At 43.7% G+C, this 19270-nt stretch overlaps 1 protein-coding gene across 15 annotated transcripts in view; it reads right to left on the bottom strand.

Moving 5' to 3' along the window:
• Positions 1 to 19270, bottom strand: part of ADGRL3 (adhesion G protein-coupled receptor L3) — a 525365-nt gene that overhangs the window by 92799 nt on the left and 413296 nt on the right. For 13 of the 15 annotated variants that reach the window (XM_049815198.1, XM_049815210.1, XM_049815213.1 and 10 more), the window contains 4 exons: positions 14910 to 15215; positions 12599 to 12702; positions 4971 to 5156; positions 1174 to 1212 (listed from right to left, as the gene is read on the bottom strand). In XM_049815198.1, coding sequence (XP_049671155.1) covers positions 1174 to 1212; positions 4971 to 5156; positions 12599 to 12702; positions 14910 to 15215 — 635 coding nt within the window. The remainder of the gene's footprint in view (positions 1 to 1173; positions 1213 to 4970; positions 5157 to 12598; positions 12703 to 14909; positions 15216 to 19270) is intronic. The other 2 variants (XM_049815204.1, XM_049815208.1) reach the window with 1 other exon arrangement.

Raw genomic sequence — 19270 nt, 5'->3', positions numbered from 1 at the left:
CACTCCAGACAAGGGTTGTGTAACTCTGTAACCCATCTTTATCCATTAATGTATATGGAAGGGAAAAGGTGACTTTCATGGCCATATCCAAAGGGAAGACAGACAGCCTACCAGCACAGAGGGGTACTGTTTTATTTTTAACGTCCTAGAAATCTCAACCATCTAAGCCCACACACTAAATGAAACATGTGCTCACAAAATAAAGCCAATACCAACTGTAGGAAGTTGAATTTTGCAGGAAAATTCAGGTATAGACAGCCCCCTCCAGAAACATGGGGTTCATTTTTACATCTCTGCATGTTATACATACACATATAAATAATGATCAACCACCCATAAGTACAACATAAATGTTCATGAGCACAAGACAGAAATTAGAAGGTAAACTGTTCACATTTCTTAAAGCAGCATTAACTTACCCACAGTATACAAACAGGTTTATATAAAAGTCACTGGAGCAAATGCTATAGGGCAAGGTGACAGGATAAATAACACAACCTGAGGCCCCACTCTTGATAAGCCTACAAGCAGATCTTTCTAAAACAACGGGGCTTAACTTTGTTCAGATAAAACACAATGTAAGCCTAGAAAAGTCAGGCCACAGCTGGGTGAACTTTATGGGACGTTATGTTCCTAATACTATATTTAGTTTGCAGCACTCTCCTCCTTCCTACATGCCTCTGCGAGGACACTCTGCATTTCATTACGATCCTACCTCCTCCCTCATGCTGAGTGTTGCCATTTCGAATTGTTTCTAAATTTGCAAGTGTAAGAGGGGAAGAAAGAAAACTAAGGAAATGCAGGCAGCAATTATATGAGTGACATGCCGTAAGCGAAACCCAGCTGGTCTGGAGACACCTCCGTGAGCAGGAGTTTTGCATCCTTTGCTTGCATGCATCCTGCTTATTCCAATGGCCGGATGAGTCTTGTCAGATCCCTCCTGTGTTTTTTCCCACTTTCTGGTTCAGAGATTTTGCCCCAAATTTTTGTTGTCTGAGAGCAACTAGGCTGGGGGGGGGGGAGGATGAAGAATGAAATTATTATCCTGTAACCTTAACCTTAGAACTTGCTGCCACAAAGATGGTAATAATCAGATTATTCACAGAGACAAGACCCACTTCACAGTCATTCAGTCAAACAACTGGACACGTGTATTAAAAACACAAGAAATACCTGGACATAGGCCCTGCAAGAGCGCTCCCTTTTCTGAAGCTGAGTCCATAAAGACAGCAGATTAAAGACGGAATAGAAAAAACAAGTTAGTGACCGAACAAGGGGAAAAAAAATTGAAGAAAACGCCTATGAAAAACCCCTCATTTCTCTCTTAAACAGCTCCTGAAAACCAATCAAACCAAAGGAAGCATGTGAGTTAGGCAGCAGTGGAAGGCTGAAGGACTGGCTCCAGAAATACAGGTTAGTCCTTTTTCAGTGAAGTAAAGCACAGACCGGCAACTTTGCAAGAGCAGCTGTTAGATGGTAGAAGATACTGAAGTCAAGTAGAAATGCTCAAGAGGTGATGTTTTCCTTACAACTTGGAGATCACACAAGATACTTCCATGTCAAACAAGGCTGGAAAGGATGGGGCTGATGTCTGTTTACATAAAAGGAGCATGGGCTCTGCAGTCAGACAGCGCTGACGGCACAGTGAGGTATAACCAAGCTTTGGATGAGCAGGACCGATTCCAGGGAGCACGATGTATGCAGGACTGTATCCTGATACAGGATGGACCTGTATGGACCCATCCTGATACACTTGCTCAGGTGTCTGGCTCAGGCTCACTGCTTTAAGCTTGCTTTAAGCCAGCTCAGGCACATGTCAAATGTGATAACACATTGCACTGAAGGAGAGAGCATTGCCCAGGGCTCTTTATAGCATAAAGGGCCACAGAAAAGGATGTAAGCACGAAACAGGAATCTGATGTCCTATTTCCAGTTGAGGCCATTCTCTCCCCTTTGGATTAAACTGCTTCTCCAAGAATGCATTTTCCAGTCCTCTCATACGGAGTTGTGCTTTCCCTTGTAATTCCTGGGCCTAAATGCTTTATATGCTGAATAGCTTTTCCACAAAGAATCCCACCTTTTCCACAGGAGCCACATTTAGGACTGTACTTTGATACGCACTTGCATGCCTGGTAACTTCACTTCAGTGTGTCACGAAATGCAAACTGGCGCTTATTTACCTCCCTTGGACTTTGCAGGCAGTCTGCCACAGTGAGCTAGAATTAGTGAGCTCTGCATCGGTGCAAATAAACCTCGCAAAATCAGGCTGCTCAGAGCCACTGGCTTGGCTGGGTTTGTTTTTGCTGATGTGCCTAGGTTCGAAATTGCACATCAATAGAGATTCGGGGTAACTCGTGCTCTCAACTCACAGCAGTGCAATCCCATTAGTACAGCTGAGAGCCAAATTTGTCCCCAGGAGTTTTGAGGCTCTGAAATAAAGAAAATACACCCAGGTATCATGCAAGTCCTAATTTCAATTTCTAATTCATCGATTTGTAACAGTAGAAATCTTCCTCTGGGTAAACTTGGCCAGTACGAAGACTTTACAGAAACAAATGGAGATCAAAGAAAGCCTTGCTGAAAATTACAGAGCTATCCACTCAGGGGTCTTACCAGTCTGCAATAGAACAATTATTACCTTAATTAAGCCTGATCCAGTGGAAAGCATAAAGCTTTTAGTGACAGGAAAGTGGCTCCTGAAAGATGATGGCTTTTAAAAATTCTGATTATGCCAGTTTATTTCAATTCATTGTACATCAGCTTGTAAAAAACCACCAGTACAAAACAGCACAGGTGATTACTTTCAGATCCCCAGCACATTTCCTTTAATGATTAAAAGAATATTTAATGGCTAGTGCTTACTTTATTTCTTCTTTCTGACTAAACAGCACTAAACAAAACTCTTTGCAAATGACTTTTTTCCTTTTTTTCCCCGCAATACTCTTGATCAGTGAAGGGGAAAATGGAGCAGTAACTCTGCTGCTTTTTGTTTGCCCAATACTACTTCCAAGTTGAATTCATGCATTCTTAAATGAACACAGAGCAGTTGCTCTTCTAAAGAATTAAGTGGGGAATGAGAGCAAGTAAATTACCGAGCCTGTCATTTGGATCACTGACTCGCATCGCTGTTTTGCAGGACTCCATGCGGTCCAGAATTTTAATGCGGGGTGCAATTGATTTATATGAGCTGCTTGTGCAAAGCTGATGGCAGGGGGGAAACCTGCAAGGGGGACCCCAGAAGCAACAGCCGAGCCGAGGAGCTCTGCCTTGCCCAGTCTTCCTCTCTCCTCGGTCACTCACACCTGCCCCCATGATACAACCCCGTTTCATGTTAACAAAACAAATATTGGAAGGTGGGATATAAAAAGATGAAAAATATGTGCTTGCAAAGCTGAAGTGAGAAAATGTTGGGTGTGGCTAGGGCATATTCTGAAGAGCAAGCAGACTACAACCATGAAACCCGTTAGTAGGTGACATTAATTGCTGGTTTTACCTGATATTGTCAGACGTCACCATCATTTCAAACAAAGAACCATGGTATGATTATAACAAATAATGTTATGCTGATGTAACAGTTAATACAATTATTACCTACATTGTTATAAAACAGCTGGAAGCAGTACTAATTAAAAGCATCGGGATAACCCAATTCACAGCACATGCAAAGCACATGAGATGCAGGACTTCAGTTCCCATGCGGCTGTACTCTTAAACAATCCAGAAGCCCTTTGCATTTAAAACAGCGTAAGTCTACAATAATACCTCACAAGAAAAAAGAGAGTCTTACTTCTCTGAAAACTATTTCTCTTCAGAAGACACACAGGAAATTTCAGGCTCGGCTGGGATCATTTATTCCCTGTACAACCTTAGGACCAAGTCCTGTTGTCACTTACATGGATGCCAGGGCCGTCAGAGCCAGCTACACAGTGGAGAACAAAATTCTGTGTCTTATTTTAACTGGGTGGCCAATATAACCATGTGCTCTTAGACACGGGGTTCAGCTGCTCTTTGTTCTGATGACCAGGCCCGCACAATTCACCATCTGAATCCTGTATAGGTCCTATCCCATCGGTTTACATGAGATTCAGTGATGAAGAGGGCCTTGGACCAAGGCAACCCTCAACTTTAACTGTATTCTTACAGACTTCACAGCCTGCCCACGACTGGCAACTTCTAGCACCTTTAGTACGTAGCAATTCCACTTAATTCTGGAAATGACAAAAGTACTAATAATTCTTCTCAAACAGGGGGCACAGAAACCACACTGTCATCACGCAGTAAGGTGCTTCTGGGCTAAGTCATGGGTCATCACTAAAAAGGCCCTCTAATACTAAACCATCCTGAAGACCTTAAGTATAAATATGATGGTATCTTCTGTGCCTTTGGTAAATGTATCTCCAGTGTGAATAAATGTTTCTGTCTGCTTTTATTTGTTTATATTCATGCAAAAAAGTGTTCATTTGACCTTCATATCAGCATCTTATAATGTTACAAGATGAAAAAAACAAAAGCCAGACTCTCTCTGTCTCTTGGGGCTTTAAATATCCAGATTTTCTGGATCATATTACATGGCATTTCACAGACAGATTCAGCACTGGAAATGCTGGACAAAATTCTGGTCTCATTCACGCTGGCACAAGTCCAAAATAATTGCCGTGGCATCATTTGAGTTATTCTCATACTGAGCTATGAGAGCTGAGACCACAATGCAGTACCTGGAGTTCATATATCTGCACATCTAAGGGTATACATTTCCCAGCACCAATAGTACACTTGGCATTTACAACTGTTTCGTTTCTCAGCAGAATAAAATACACTGTAAACGAAAAACTGCCAGGCACTCTTGTCTACTATGAAAGAATCACTGCCCTAAAATGGCAGTTGTTCAGAAAGACATTTATAATAGCTCTGCAGGGAGAGCCAAACCCTCCTTCAGCCTTCTGTCCCTTCCCAAGCCCCTTTGTTTTTACCTTATTTAAGCTGCGTGCAGCACTGTCCTTCCCACCCGGAGTCAGGTTTCGGAGCTGCACATCAAGCAAGTTCACCAGCTGGACCATGGCGGACACAGAGTACGCGATGTCACCAGCGTACAAGTGGTTTTTTGTGTGCTCCGCAAGCTCCCGGGCAATGTTGGCAGCCATCTCCCCTGACTTCATCTGCAATGAAGAAAGCAGAGGAAAAGGTTGTCCCTGGCCGTTAGTATGATGTTACTCCAGTCCCTTCCAGCCCCACACTGTTCAGTGAGTCAACTCCCCACAAGAAGAAGAAGAGGAGAGAAGAAGAGGAGAAGAAAAGAAGAGAGGAAGAGAAGAAGTTCCCAAGAAGGAAACTACGGCAAGGGTCTTCACGGTTTGATAATGTACAGCGTTTGAGTATGGTTTAAATGCAAGTGGTTTTTCCAGCTGTGGTCACCATGCTGGCTTCAACACAACAAGTTCTGATCTTCTCACAGGGCACTGCTGGAACTGAGGGGCAGCTGCTTCTTTGCACTGCAGCAGATGCAACCAAAGATGGCATTGCTTTCCACGGGATGCCATGCTAGGGAGGGCTTCAGTTAGCTTGTCCCATTGCATTATCAATGCCACTTGAAAAAAAAACCAAACCATGTAAATAGTCTCTCCTGTCAAGAACGAGCAGCTTCTGATTCCAGAAGACTATCTGATAGTGAAGAGATTATTTCTGTTGCAAGTCCTGAGCAAAAAAGTTCCTTGTAAAAGGAACAAAAATAGATCACATAACCCAGATCAACAAAGGAAAAAAGTTCACAATTCCCATCATGTGGATTTAATAATCAGGTGCTAATTTACCACTTGGCATTTGCATGCAGGAGACATGCTCCTTACCACACTAGCCACTACATCGGTAATGAGGCTAGTGATTCTCAGCACGTAAAAGCGTACTAATTCAGGAGCAAAAGGCTTAAGGCTTCAAGCAGAGGCCCGCTGGAAGGGAAAACCAAGTAGGCTGTTTGGCTGAATCTTCTATTAAAAGACCTCTATTGTCTAGTTGAGTCACAAAACTCATAGATCACCTGCAGCAAAATTCACAAAATTTGGGAAACTCTCTCTTCCCCCTGTGGCTTTTCCCGCTTTCTTGCTGTGTTTTGCTCTCCTTACCTGGTGCCCCTTTCCTCTTCTATGCCCTGGGGACAGGGCAGCTGGTCCCATCTCCTTTCTATGAGCAGTCCACTATGAAAATAGTATTGCAGGTGGCTGGTCTTTTTTTGGTTATGTACAACACTCATTCAGAATGCATATCTATAGGGAATATGCCAGGGACTGGGAGAAATTAGACAGGATGACATTTAAATGAAGCTCCCACTTCTCTGTCTGGCTCAATGACCAACTCTTCTGGGTTCTTCATATGAAATTTCCAATTGTCTTATCTTCCAACAGTTAGAAATCAGATATTTCTCTTGTTCCCTCAATTTCTGGTGCTTATTATACAAGCAAGATTCTAGGGAAAGATTGCAGGCTGAGCTTCTACCTCTCTGTAAATCAATTAGCTGAGTTATAAATGAATAACTTACTTCCATCAATTTGACAGCAACAGCCCATCTGATTTAATGAAATCTAACTGAAGATGTTCATACGCTCATCTTCAGAGAATTAAAGCATATGATGATATAGATAAGATAAATAAAGGAGATAATGTGTTGTTCTTCCCATTAGAGCAATGATAACATATATTCAAAAACTGAATTATTTCTTCCTTGTTACACACAAGGCTGATGCCATAGAAACCAGATCCTATTCTTACAGCTGCCTGCTCTCCTAAGCAGCTGAAGAAAGCCACGCATCAGCATAGAGACTGAATTTTGACCTTTTCTGTTGGCACCCAAATCTTTAAAAGAATGACTGCATCAAATCCCTTTACATAAAGAAATCAATTTCAACATTTTCCTGCAGTTCATTGCTGGAGCTTAGCATGTATCACAACACATGGCATTTCTGTAAGCCTTGCAGAAAACTGCAGGAATGCAAGTTTTTTACAGATACATTAGAAAAAAACCCTGCTACCCTATATTTGATGCGTACATTTTCTCTTGGACCACACACATATGCAAACTGGCATACTCAGAGCAAATTGCTCAGCTGCTACAAAGGCAAACCCAAGAGTTTTCTTTCCCTGTAATAAGCCTCTTGTTGCATTCAACGGCGGGCTGCCGTTGTCCCCACCTGTCTGCAAAAGTGGTGTGGGCTGGTCACTAATAAACCCTTTTCATTTTATCTTGGACTGATCCTAAAAACTGCAAATCTGAAGAATTCTAGTGTGATCAAATAAACACCCCAAAATAGGCAACAATAGAAGAAATGCCTGAGAAAAGGCACATTAAAGCTCAAAATCTGTGAACTCCTGGGACACGGGAATATTTACCCAAACTCATTTCACGCACCCAGGTTTCCTGAAAACACAGAGACGTGACATTCCCTTGGGACAACGTGTCCGGTCGACAGCTGATGAAGCTATTTCCTAGCACTGACATTCATTTCCAAACCTATTCATTTTCACCCAGAAAATGCAGCTACAACTCACTGCAACAGTGCTGAGACGCTCTTTCCATCCTGCCTGTATGCATAACATGAGGGATATCCAAAATAATGGCCGTATGATGTTAATGCTGATTTCCCCATTCTTTTGAGCATTTTCAACTGAAATTGAAGTGTCTCCTATACAGTCCCGTCAAACCCAACTTCTGTTAGCAGTCCCAAATGCTGGCTGAATATTCCAGGCCTAAGATATATGTCTGATCACTTATAACAACAGGACTGACCCCTTTTTTGGTTAATTCTACATAATGCTCAGCAAAGCTCACTGCTGCCCAAGAGGATGCATTACTAACTTCCCTTCTCTAAAGCACTTCTCCACATCTTCCTCTTCATTACTGCTGCATGGAAGACAAGCTCTTCATGAGGTATTTCTTCCAAAACATGTAATACTCTTTAACCCAAACTCTGACATAGTTACATAGGAACACAGAAACAATCCTTGGAGGTTCTTCAAGGGTCAGGCTGCCACTGAGAGGCAAGCAAAAAGTAGGGAAAACACGTGCAAGTAACTGAGCTTTCTACAGGGAGGCTCAAGAACAATAAAGGGAATTAAAAATAACACAACTCTCTGATTTGAGATGAATCTTTTTCTAATTTTCTATCGTGATTATGAAAAAACCTAAATTTAAAAAACCAAAAAGGATTCTGAGATAAAAGAACACATTTTGTTCAAACCAAATTGGGTTTCCAGTTGTTTTGGGTGATTTTTTTTTTTTTTTTTTGCCTTTTACAAATTGATTAAATCTAGTCTTGGAATGCTAATTGGAAGGAGAGAAAAAATGTTTCCTGCCAAAAATGCCAACACACAAAACATAGTTTTCTAGCTCTGTCAAAAAAATTGCTCCCCTTTTCCATTTGAGCATACTGGCCAGATTCAGGACAGATTTACAAATGAGCATTGGCATACCTCAAATCATGCTGTGCAACACTTGCTAATATTTTCCAAGTTTGTACCACTATCTCGCATCTTCTTATGACTGAAAAGACCGTGAATTAATCATTGTTGGAGGGGGCATATATTCCTGCCTGTTTCATATATGCCAAGGAACAGAAGCAGGGAGCTTTGTCTGTTAAGACTAACAATGACCCTCCTGCAGCATTGCTCACTGTTTCAGCCCTACCTTTGTCAGAGGGAACCAACTGCAGAAGAGGACAGTAGAATAAAAATGAGAGAAATGGCAGAAAAGAAGTATTTAGGGAAGAAAATTCAGAAGAAATAAGAAAGATGCTGGGAAGGGAGTGAATGTGCTGAAACACCAGCAGTCATAAAGGCAAAAATATTTTCCTGCAGCCTGAGGCTGACTGATATAAAGAAGAAAAAGATGGTATGAAAGATTGAACCAGGATTTTTAAAAACAGTGACATACAGATGGACCAGTCAGCTGGAAAGGCCATGTAGTTGATGCTATTTTCTGGAGGGACAAACATATGACAGGTTTCATTGGGCACCATCAGCTGCCAGCAGTCACATAGCAAGGCTGAAACAGGGGCTGTGAGCTAACTTCTGACACTGCAAAGCCTTCATGGCCATTTTCTTTCCCTGGCAGAGGTTTCATTATACATGCGTACAATCATAGAAAAGAGTCAGAGCATATCTACCATCCTCTCTTTTTTTGGAAGACAAACAACCCATTCCATTCAACTTCACTTTTTTTCTTTTATCCGATGATACCTAAGGATATAATTAACTAGTTATAAACACTGGTTATCCAACAGAGAGTTGGATCGCTGCTCTCCATACAGTACAGCAGAGCTGGAGAACACTGAAAAAGCAGTTTTGAAACTGTGGTATTCAAACAACATAAACTGCATTTAATGTCCCTTTAATAATCCGCCAACCGTAGCACCTGCTCCATCCAGTACATGATGGAACTTTGAAAACAGACTGTCAAAAACAACCTGGATGGAGGATTTCAGTGTCATCAGGACTCGGGCCTGGACATGACGATGTGGTGATGTCCTCCACAAAAACCCACTCCCTCTGCCAGACACACCCAAGCAGATCTACAAGACCCGATGAAAGTACTTTGAATACTAAGGTTTATCTGCTTTTTGTGACTATATCACTTAGGTTGTTCAAGAGGACAATATGAACATGGGTGGCACGTGCTTTAGATTTACAGTTTGAGGCTTTTCATGCACTCAAGAAAGACACAACGCTTTCTATTCTGCTACAAAAAAGGCCTCCTCTCTTTCAGAGGCTTGAAGCTGAACGTAGCAGTGCCGCTCCTCCCAGAAAGCACCCACAACTGAAAGCTGCAGCAAGGAAAAGATATTTTAAGGCAAGTCACACACTGCACCAAGGATGGTACTGATGAAAGCAAGAGGTAAACCAAACAGGCTGAGACTCAATGCATGACCTCATGATCAGGACGATGCTAGGTATCCAAAGCCGACCTTTTTGCTTCCTTTTGCTGCTTGACTCTAGAAATAACCCAGGTAGTAGTGCATAATTCAATCGCACTGGCAAGTTTATTCTCCTGTTACGTTACGAGGGCATGGTAGGCACCAACAATAAAGTTAAAGTAAATGTCAGGAGGCCAATGAATTGCTGAAGCGGACATTTGTTCTGATCTTCCATCAAGCACAATAACTCTAATGGAAGCTAACAGAGGGTTGTAAAACCTAATACCATGATGCAAGCAGGCAAACACCCAGTGTACGGTCTGAGCACAGCAGGAGAAAAAAAAGAAGCAAGTAATAATCCTTACTTCACTACACAGACATGAAAGCAAGCACAGAATTTCGCTACCATCCTCTCTGTCTTGGCTTGAAATCCCTCCAGTGGACCCATCAGCCTTCTTCCTGAGCAGCTTGGACCCAGCAGGTGACAGAAGAGAGGAGTTTTGGGAGACAAAGCAGATTAGGAACGAAGACATGCTGAGCAGGTATAAAACCTGGCTGTCAAAGAAGTGTTTCTACCCATTTTGTAAAGCTGCGCTGCAGCCGCGGATGCTGTGGGATGGGTGGCCAAGAAGGACCCGAGAGCTGGGGACACAGGAAAGCTGAGCTGCAGGGTGCGACCACCCCCTGTCCTCATGGCGTGGCTGGCTTACTGCTTCCTCTATCTGCAAGCTTGGGGCAGGGAAGTCTCCCACCCATGGCAGGGATGTGAGAAACCAGTGCTTGATTTATGGATAAATCAGTCTCCATTTCTAAGCGTAGTGATGATTTCCAAGTATCTTGCCTGGGCAGGGAAACCAAGTGGCTATCAGTTATAAATAATTTAAAACTCTGTTTGCTGTAAGGATCCTACTGAATGCAAACTCCAACACAAGCCTCTAGGCAAGCCTGGCAGCGCTTTCCCCTCAGAATGTCACTCCTGGAAAGTCTTAAAGTTTTGTAGCAGCTCTCCATAGAGGTTGGGCCATGTATCCCAAGATCCCATTGGATTCCCACTCAGGCATCAAAAGTTTAGATCCAGAGTCATTTGGCAGATCCCCCTAGTCTTTCCACCGACTACTGGAAGGTTCCCAAAGCTGGATATAACTAAATCCCTCCAGAAAAATAATAACAATAAAAAGAAAAAAAAATAAATCCAGTCCCAATTGTAACCTGCTGGGCATTTCTGAAAACCTGGCTCTTCAATTTTAGCCTGCTTTGAAAGCACGTAACAAATTAAATGTGGCTCATTTGTTACGCAAATGATAGCTGGGGTTTTATATAAAATAAGCCTAACCTTGATGGAGATTTCATCAGTGCAGGCTATTATTTCTCTGCTAATGGCTAACGGCCTAGCCATCTTCACTGAGCAGCAAGAGGTCTCCCAGCTGCCTGGGTGAATTACGGCTAGAGTAAGTAATATTAACCCCTCCAGGATAAGTACGTGGGTCATAAAACAAGAGCTGCACAGCTGCTAATGCCAGCAAAGGCTGTCTTTATTAATCAGCTAGCTGAGTGTATGGCAGGAGAGCTGCCCACCCTCCCACATGGGACAGAAGGACCACAGGCTTTGTTATGGCTGTGCCCTGTCACAGCAGCCCCTCGTTAATTGATGTCTTCCCTTGTCCTTGGGGAGGGCTGGGTATAAATACAGATGAAGTGAGATAAGGATGATCAGGGGTGTCCGTGCTAGTGATTCAGAGGTTGTTGAGCCTCTGTTAAGGTGGGGGACAGGGAGGAGAAAGCCAAAGAGTGTTGTCTGTAAGGTCACCCCATCCCATTCACCAGCGAGCACTGGCTATCCAGGAGTGCAGTGTTGCTAACCGTGCAGCAGCACAGCTAGCCTGCAACGCTGGGACTCGCTCACTCTGGCTAAAGGAGTGAATAAACCCCTGCAAATTGGTATAATAAGGATTCAGCCCACAGACTCTATGGCGTAAACACACATCTGGTCTCTGTTTGTAATGAAATCAGCTGAAAGCACCACTGCGCATTAATAACAAAAACGTTCAACATATTGCTACCAAATAAGCTCTGCTTGTCTTGAACTTCTATTGTCACGTGTTAATGCACTTTTAACACTGATAAATGATGAAGTGCTACAAAACATTCATCAAGGGACTTAAGAGTCAAAAGATACACATTACTGTGGTATTGTTTTCTATTCCGTCAGTTCTTTTACAATTTGGGCAGAAGTTAAAAACAGAAAGTCAGAAGCACAATGCAAACATTTCATATTGAGCCTGCCTTTCTTTGGTAAAGACTTCTCAGCTACAGCGTTTATCCTGTGCTTGCATGGCATGAGAAAATCCTTCGGGATGTGTGAAAAGGAAAGCTTCCTTTTGCAATAAGTTGGTATTTTCCATATGTACACCCACCTCCTCCTCCCTTATCCACCTTTCTTGCCACAAAAAAGAACTGTCATTCACTCTAGTTTAATTCCATTCTCCAGTCCCTCTCCTTTGCCTTTCCCTCACCCTCTTTGTCTTAACTTCCATCAGATTTTTACAGTCTTGCTTTCTCCTTGCAATTGCTGGCTACTCCACATGGCTCATGCTTTATGTGTGACTGTTGGTCACTTTGGGTTCTCTGTTGTGAAAACAACCAGGGAGCTCAGAAAGTCAGTGCGTGGACTTGGTGCGGTCAACACACAGGAAAGGTTTTACCTTCTGAGTGATGTGGTTGATCCAGGGAGAAGAGCAGTTGCTGAGATCAGGTCCTTGGGGCTCCCAGATCCCGTCTGGCGCAAGACACCGGAAAGTTGCAACACCTGGAAGAGGAAAGCTGCTGTGTTCATTGTTATCGGTTGCATTTTGCCCCCAGGACCCCATGTCACAGGCTTCATTTCACAATGACAGATACCTCATGCAAAGCCTGGGAGTTTATTAGTGCCCAGGACCTTTCGAGTCATCTCAGTGTCCTCGTCTCCCATCGTCTTAGTGCTTAGGGGCCCTAAGACATAAATGACCCATGAGGTAGTGCAAGGATATTATCTCTATTTCACCAAATGGAGACTACAGACAGAGGGCTTTGCCTTAGGCCAGGCAGGAAAGCTGCCAGGGACTAAGAAATCAAAGCTGCATCTCAAACACTGAGCCAGCACCTCAAGTGCTCTGCCCCACTGCTGGCACCCGGGGATCAGACCCTGTGCCTTGACTTCCTTGCTGCTTTAGGAAGATTTTACTGCTCTGAATCATCATTAAAACATTTGGGTGGAAACACACAAAAGTTTTAATGCTTCAAAGGCCGAGATGTAATGCTGGGCTTTACTGTCCACCCCCAACGGTTGAGAGGTACTTTAGAGGAAAGTTTTGTTTGGCAAGGGCTGCCCAGATCCCTGCTGCAAAAGACAGCAAAGTGCCTCAGGCCCTTCCAGACAAAGAGAAATACATCTGAAACGGTGCAGTTAAAGATCTTTAAAAAGCAAGAAAGCCAGTATACTAAAGACTTTGCATCCTATAAAGTGCTCTGCCCTGAAGAGCCCAACTTTTCAGCAGAGGAGTGAATTACAGGCTAGGTCTCATGGTAGTGCCGATTAAAACCAGTGAGTTTGCTCATGCCTTCAAAGGGAGTTGGAAGAGGCCCACTGCTAATATACCACAGCTTTTAACAAGTCGCATGAATCACTGAAATTAGAGGTGGGAAAGGATTATTGCCATCCACTATCAATATCCCCCTATCAAGTTTTGCGTTGGGTTTTTTTTTTTTCCCCTTAGCTATTTTCATCTAGTCCTTAGCTCTTGTGCTTGGAAATGGGCTCCCTGCATCCAGCCTTCATTTTCCTTTTTTATCTTTTCTTTCCTTTTCACAGCTTCAGTTCAGACTATCCTTTCCCCTCTCTGGGAACCACATGATACTTTTTGCATTAATTTTACCAAGTGGGGCTGGGAAAGACAGCAAAAATGTTCTTTACCTATTCTCACCACTGACGTCTTTTCATGCCCCTCATACTTGAACATGTCTTTTGTCAGTCTGACCTCACCAAATGCAAGAGAGTCAGTATTCGTAAACACAGGTGTGAATGGCTCTCCAGGGCAATGGAGCAGAGAATTAACAGAGAGTCTCCTCTGCAAGCCAGATCCCTCCAGCCTGCATTTTCAGGCAATTTCCTCCACCTTATGATTTCTTCTTGGCAAGCAGGTTCTCAGGGCTGGACACGAAGACTAGCTTGAAAAATTAATACTTTTAGAAAACTACATTTGTTAAAATACAGCAAACTGAACCATATGCCAAAACCCGTTCTTCATTTGACCGTGTTTTAATTTGGACAGAAAATTTCCAAAAGCAACCTTTTGGAAGAAAACAATTGGAGGGAAGAGTAGAAGAAAAGGTGCAAAATCCAATAAGCAATAAACAATTTTGAAATATTTGGCTTTGTTTTCCCCCCTGCTTTCCCTGCTGATCACACTGGATGGGGACTGCAGTTTGAAAAAATCACTCATGCTGGTTCAGGAGTGCAATCAGAGAATACCTGTGCACTGAAATGCTGGCCATGGCCTTTGAAATGCAAACAGTGCAGCACAGAGCTTCAAAATATAAGTTTTGTTGATTTCTGCACCCCCTCCCCCCCGCAAACAAGCAAAACATCAGCCATCAACACATCCATCAATGAGCCCAGGGGCTACGAATACAGGCAAAACCAGGGATAACAGAGACATCGTACATAACTTCTGGAAGCAGAGGCTCTTATAGCACATCAAGCTCAACCCCACAAGGTCATTAGCTTGTACTCTCCTTTGGCCAGAGCTTGGGATGCCAAAGATCCTGCACACCGTGCTCTGCGTACTGAGGCTTTGGCCCCAGCCAGCTGCTTGCCATGCCTCACCAAGGCAACGCAGACCTGACGGAAGGCATGAGCGTGCTCCGCTGATGGAAGCACGTGTGCCACAGGGGTCTGTGGGCAACCTGGCTGCACACTCACAATGTCCCACAGGCAAATGGAGACGGCTCGCCATGTCCTCCCGCCCCTCGACTCACCTATCGAGCCCACGGGACATGGTTGCTTCGCCACCTGGCCCTGCCGAGTCCGAGACCACATAATATCACGGGCTTCCATGGGGTCACAGCTCTCTGCATTGGCCGGTGGCAGCTGGGAAGAGGCAGGTGGGAGGTGCGTGGTCATTTCATCTGGGACATCAGCCATGGGCGACGGTGTGCTGGTGCTCCTGTTCCTCCTGCCCGAGGCCGAGGTGGTGGTGGGGCGGCTGGTGCTGCTGGTGGCCACCCGTGGCGTGGTGCTGGCGGTGGTGCTCCCTGGGCCCAGAGCCCCTGATGTCGATACTCCTGAAACAAAGGCAGAGCTGATTAAAGAGAGGAAGGAAGGAAAAAAGGCATTCAAGCCTAGGTCCCGAGGATGTCCCCTCTGCTGACTGCAGCAGCCTGGGGGGTGTAGTTGGAGCTACAGCTAACGCAAGACTTGCTGCACAGTCACCTTTCAGAGAAAAGCTGGAGCACACAGCGAGAGAAGCACACAGGGGGGTAATGACTGCTGGAGCACAACCGATTTTCCAAAAGCACTAGCATCTGATGAAAATAAAGCAGCATTTTATGCCCTCACCATTTTTCTTCCTGGCATTTTAATGTAAAAATCTTGTTTTCCATCTTTTAGGGAACACCTAGCACAGAAGTGCTTTTAATTTTTTAGTGTTGCTGAAGACCCAGCTGGTTTGGACAGAAAAACATTTTCCATGGTGTGATAAAAAAACCCAACAAAAACCACACCACAAATCCATCCCCAAAACAGCAGTGCACAGAGGGATGAATGCAAGGCTGTTCTCTGGACCAAGCTGTTCATTTTCTCTCGGGTTCATGCCTTGCTGCTTCGTCCCAACAGCAGCGCTTGGCCCCTGAAGCTGCAAGCCATGCGGCAGATGCAAAGGTGCACAGCAGCCCAGCCACATCCTCCAGAGTTTAACGCCCAACGAACTATTTCATTTAAAACCTGCGATGAGCAGATGAGCAGCAAGAGGTGGGGAACGTGCTTTTAGAAATGCATTAACCCATGCCGCATCCTACAATAGCTGTGCTAAGTACTCCGTGTGGTGAATATCGAGGGACACCGACCCTATAATTACTTTATTTTGCCTCCTATTTAGACCAAGGTGCTTGCACAGACTGGAACTTCACGTGGATTTCTTTATGGCCTGAAATCTCAGGTGGGGAAACCGAGGCAGGCTGCCTCCAATTGCTCCTCCATTTCCCCTGCCGTGCCCTGACATATACAGCTTGTGAAGAGGCCTGATTCTCTACCACCTTTGCCTCTCCCAAAGATAAGCACCCTCCTGCTTCCTCAACATAACACTTTTACTCCAGTGAAATGCCAGATACTCACAATTGCCCCCTCAATCCCTGCCAAGGGAAGGAAAACACAGGAGTTGTCTGGCAAAGGCAGGTAAGAAGGCCATATGAATAGGCTTGTCTGATCCTTGTCTGATACCATTCTCTCTTTAATTCCCATGCCACAACATCTCCTTACCATCCCACCTCTTCCAGCATCCAAAAATCCTTCAGAGTCACAGTTGCTCAATGTCCAGCAACACAAATTGGAGTTTCTACATTACAGACAGCCATGTGTGAACTCTAGCCTACCAGAAATTAAAATTAAATGCTAGAATTACCCTGTCACCCCAAGAAGCATCCTCTTAACTATCCAGCTGTGTGAGCAGGCTCAGCCTGCAAGCTCCTGAGAGCAGAGACTGTCCTCTCTTCTGGGTCCAGTGAAGCAGACCATGCTCACTATTTGTGCAGTGTTAGTTATTAATTTATAATGATATTGATGTCACTGGAGTTCATTCAAGTCAACCTACTTCAAGCATAGAGATGCCTGCCTTTAGTGTAAAATAGGAGTTTTTCCATTCTGAAAGGGTTTTTTTGTTATTTAAGTAATTTAAGCCCATGGTGCTGTGAGCAATACTCCTGTCCCAGAGTAATCAATAACATGGCAGTTGAAGCACATGCTCTGGTTTTAGGTAAATTTACTCCAAGCCTGAGACAACCTCTCTGCAAACTTTAAAACTCAGCAGCATCATAAACATAATTTTCTGAGGGAACAGAATTTTTCAAGAAAATGTTCAGTTTAAAAATTCCAGCTCTACTCGGAAAACGTGATTATCTTCTCCCACCACCCCGAAAAAGGTGAGCAATAGCGAAATAGGCACTAAACCACCTGAGCACCAGGATATTGACCTGAAATCAGGTCTCCCGAGCTCATTGATCAGATTTTCCAGCCTTCTTATGCTACCTCCCTTCCACTCTGAGCCCTGAGTCTGAATGAACTCCAAAAAATACAATGAAAAATCCCGCAGACATTGACAGATTTCTTCTAGTTTCTGCTCAAAGCTGTGCTAGATCACCAAGCAATGATTTCCATCCAAAGTTACAGGGAGGATTAAAATTTGTAGAGAACTTTGGCAAATGTTATCTTTTTTTACTACAGCAGGTCTTGCCATGAGTACATGTTTTATTTCTTCATAATAATGATTAGCCCGGTAGATAACAACCTGCAGAAATTTTCCCATTTACTCATGCTGTAACAAGTAATTTTCCATTTGCAGAATGACCTATGCTGTGCACTACACATGCAGAGGTACCAAGTAGATATAGTGGATGCAGTTTCAAAGCCAAAACTAGCAAGCCCCTTAAAATAATTCTTACAGTCATTTGTGAGCATATAGAAACATATACTGAGCACCGAGGAGCTCCCCTTGATCTGCATGCAGGGATGCTGCATTTTTGAGCCTAGTTTTCACTGACAATCATTGAATATCTCACGGCATGTTGTTTCTGGAATAGCTCTGGCAAGTTTTCTGTAGCAGCTAGGCATGAGGGATTTAATGGCATTTTCCTTTAGCCATAAAATAATGAGTTGTTTTATCTTTCATAAACCTCTTGGCACTAGTGTCGAAATCTCTTTGAGGGCTTGTTCTTCCAACTTTTTTCTTGTTCAACTGGACTTTCTTGCTGCTTTTAAAAATAAACACCTCCACCATTTACACAGGACAAATTATAAGAAGACATAAAAGAGCTGCTTCGAAGTGGCCTAACGGAGTGAGATGGATGGTATACCACTGAACTCAGTTCAAAGGTCTGATTATTCAACAAGTCAATTTGGTAATGAGCTCCAGCAAACATGATCACCATGCTAACACCACCCAGTTTCACCAGCTCCAGGCAGCACTGCTTGCCAATTTTGCTCACACAACTGTGTGCTTTAAAACAAAGTTAATTGGTAAGAAGGGAAAGAACAAGAGATCAGGATCATTTACATATAAATGATTCTCAAATCCAAGCAAAACCACAAAGAGACTGCAACCTGTGCAAAATTACCTAAATCCTACAGCACAGAACAGAGATCAAACCTCCAGATTAACTCAGGCTGCCAATAAACTGTGAATTTTTAACTCGGGGAAAAGCAGCATTGCAGCATCTCTTTAACGGAAGAATTCTTCAGATAATACTTCGTAATGAGCAAACAATCTTTGCTCATAGACAAGCACTAACCTTTAAAAATCATCAACATTATTACAACTAGAAATGTATAATCTTGATTATTTTACTCTTACTGCTTGTTTTTACCATGCATCGCCATATCAAGAGTTTAAAGACAGCTTTTGGGCTAGGCTCAGTTTTTACTCCTAGGCTTCAAATCCAAGACTCTACGGACTTTGATTCCACGAAGCACAGTGCTGGGATAGGTATTTTCACAGTGCTTCCAAGAAAGCAAACTGCGGCTGTGGAAACAGCTCTTCCCCAAAAACACCCCAAAGTGATACTTCACTACTTTCTTCCCTGCTCTATCTAGAGAGCTAGCACTAATAGCAGAAGACTAAGTCTTGCCATCATTCAGACTAGAGCTGCAGCTATAAAAAAAAACCCCAAAACATTTCCAGCGTCCACAGGGGAGTAATTGCAACTCCCAGAGGAGCCTCTCTCTACTCCCAGCATATTGACTAGCAAGAAAAAGAAATTGTTAGTTGTTTCCCTTCTTCCTTTTATTTCCCGACCTTTACACAGAGCTCAGGTCTCTGGAGGAGGAATTTTGCTTGGTGGAAGGAAAATCAGGGGAGGGATTTGCTCATAGGGAATAATCTTAAATAAATAAGGATCTGTCTTTCTGCGTCCGTGTCGTGTCCCGTCCTGCCGTCCCCACCCCCCCATTTCCATCCTTTTCCCTTTCCTGGCCTAACATGACAAGCACACGACTGGCCTGAGACCAGTGCTTCACATCTGCCACCGGGGAAATCCAGCACACACATCATCTTACCTTCTGCTCTGCTCACCTCTTCCTGGTGCTCCCAGACATGGGAGGCTGCTTTTCCAGATGACTCTGACTAGTGTTT

Source organism: Accipiter gentilis, chromosome 12, assembly GCF_929443795.1.
Source record: "Accipiter gentilis chromosome 12, bAccGen1.1, whole genome shotgun sequence".
Taxonomy (NCBI): Eukaryota; Metazoa; Chordata; class Aves; order Accipitriformes; family Accipitridae; genus Astur; species Astur gentilis.
The sequence above is the reverse complement of the archived record's forward strand: the minus strand, read 5'-3'. Positions and strand labels throughout refer to the sequence as shown.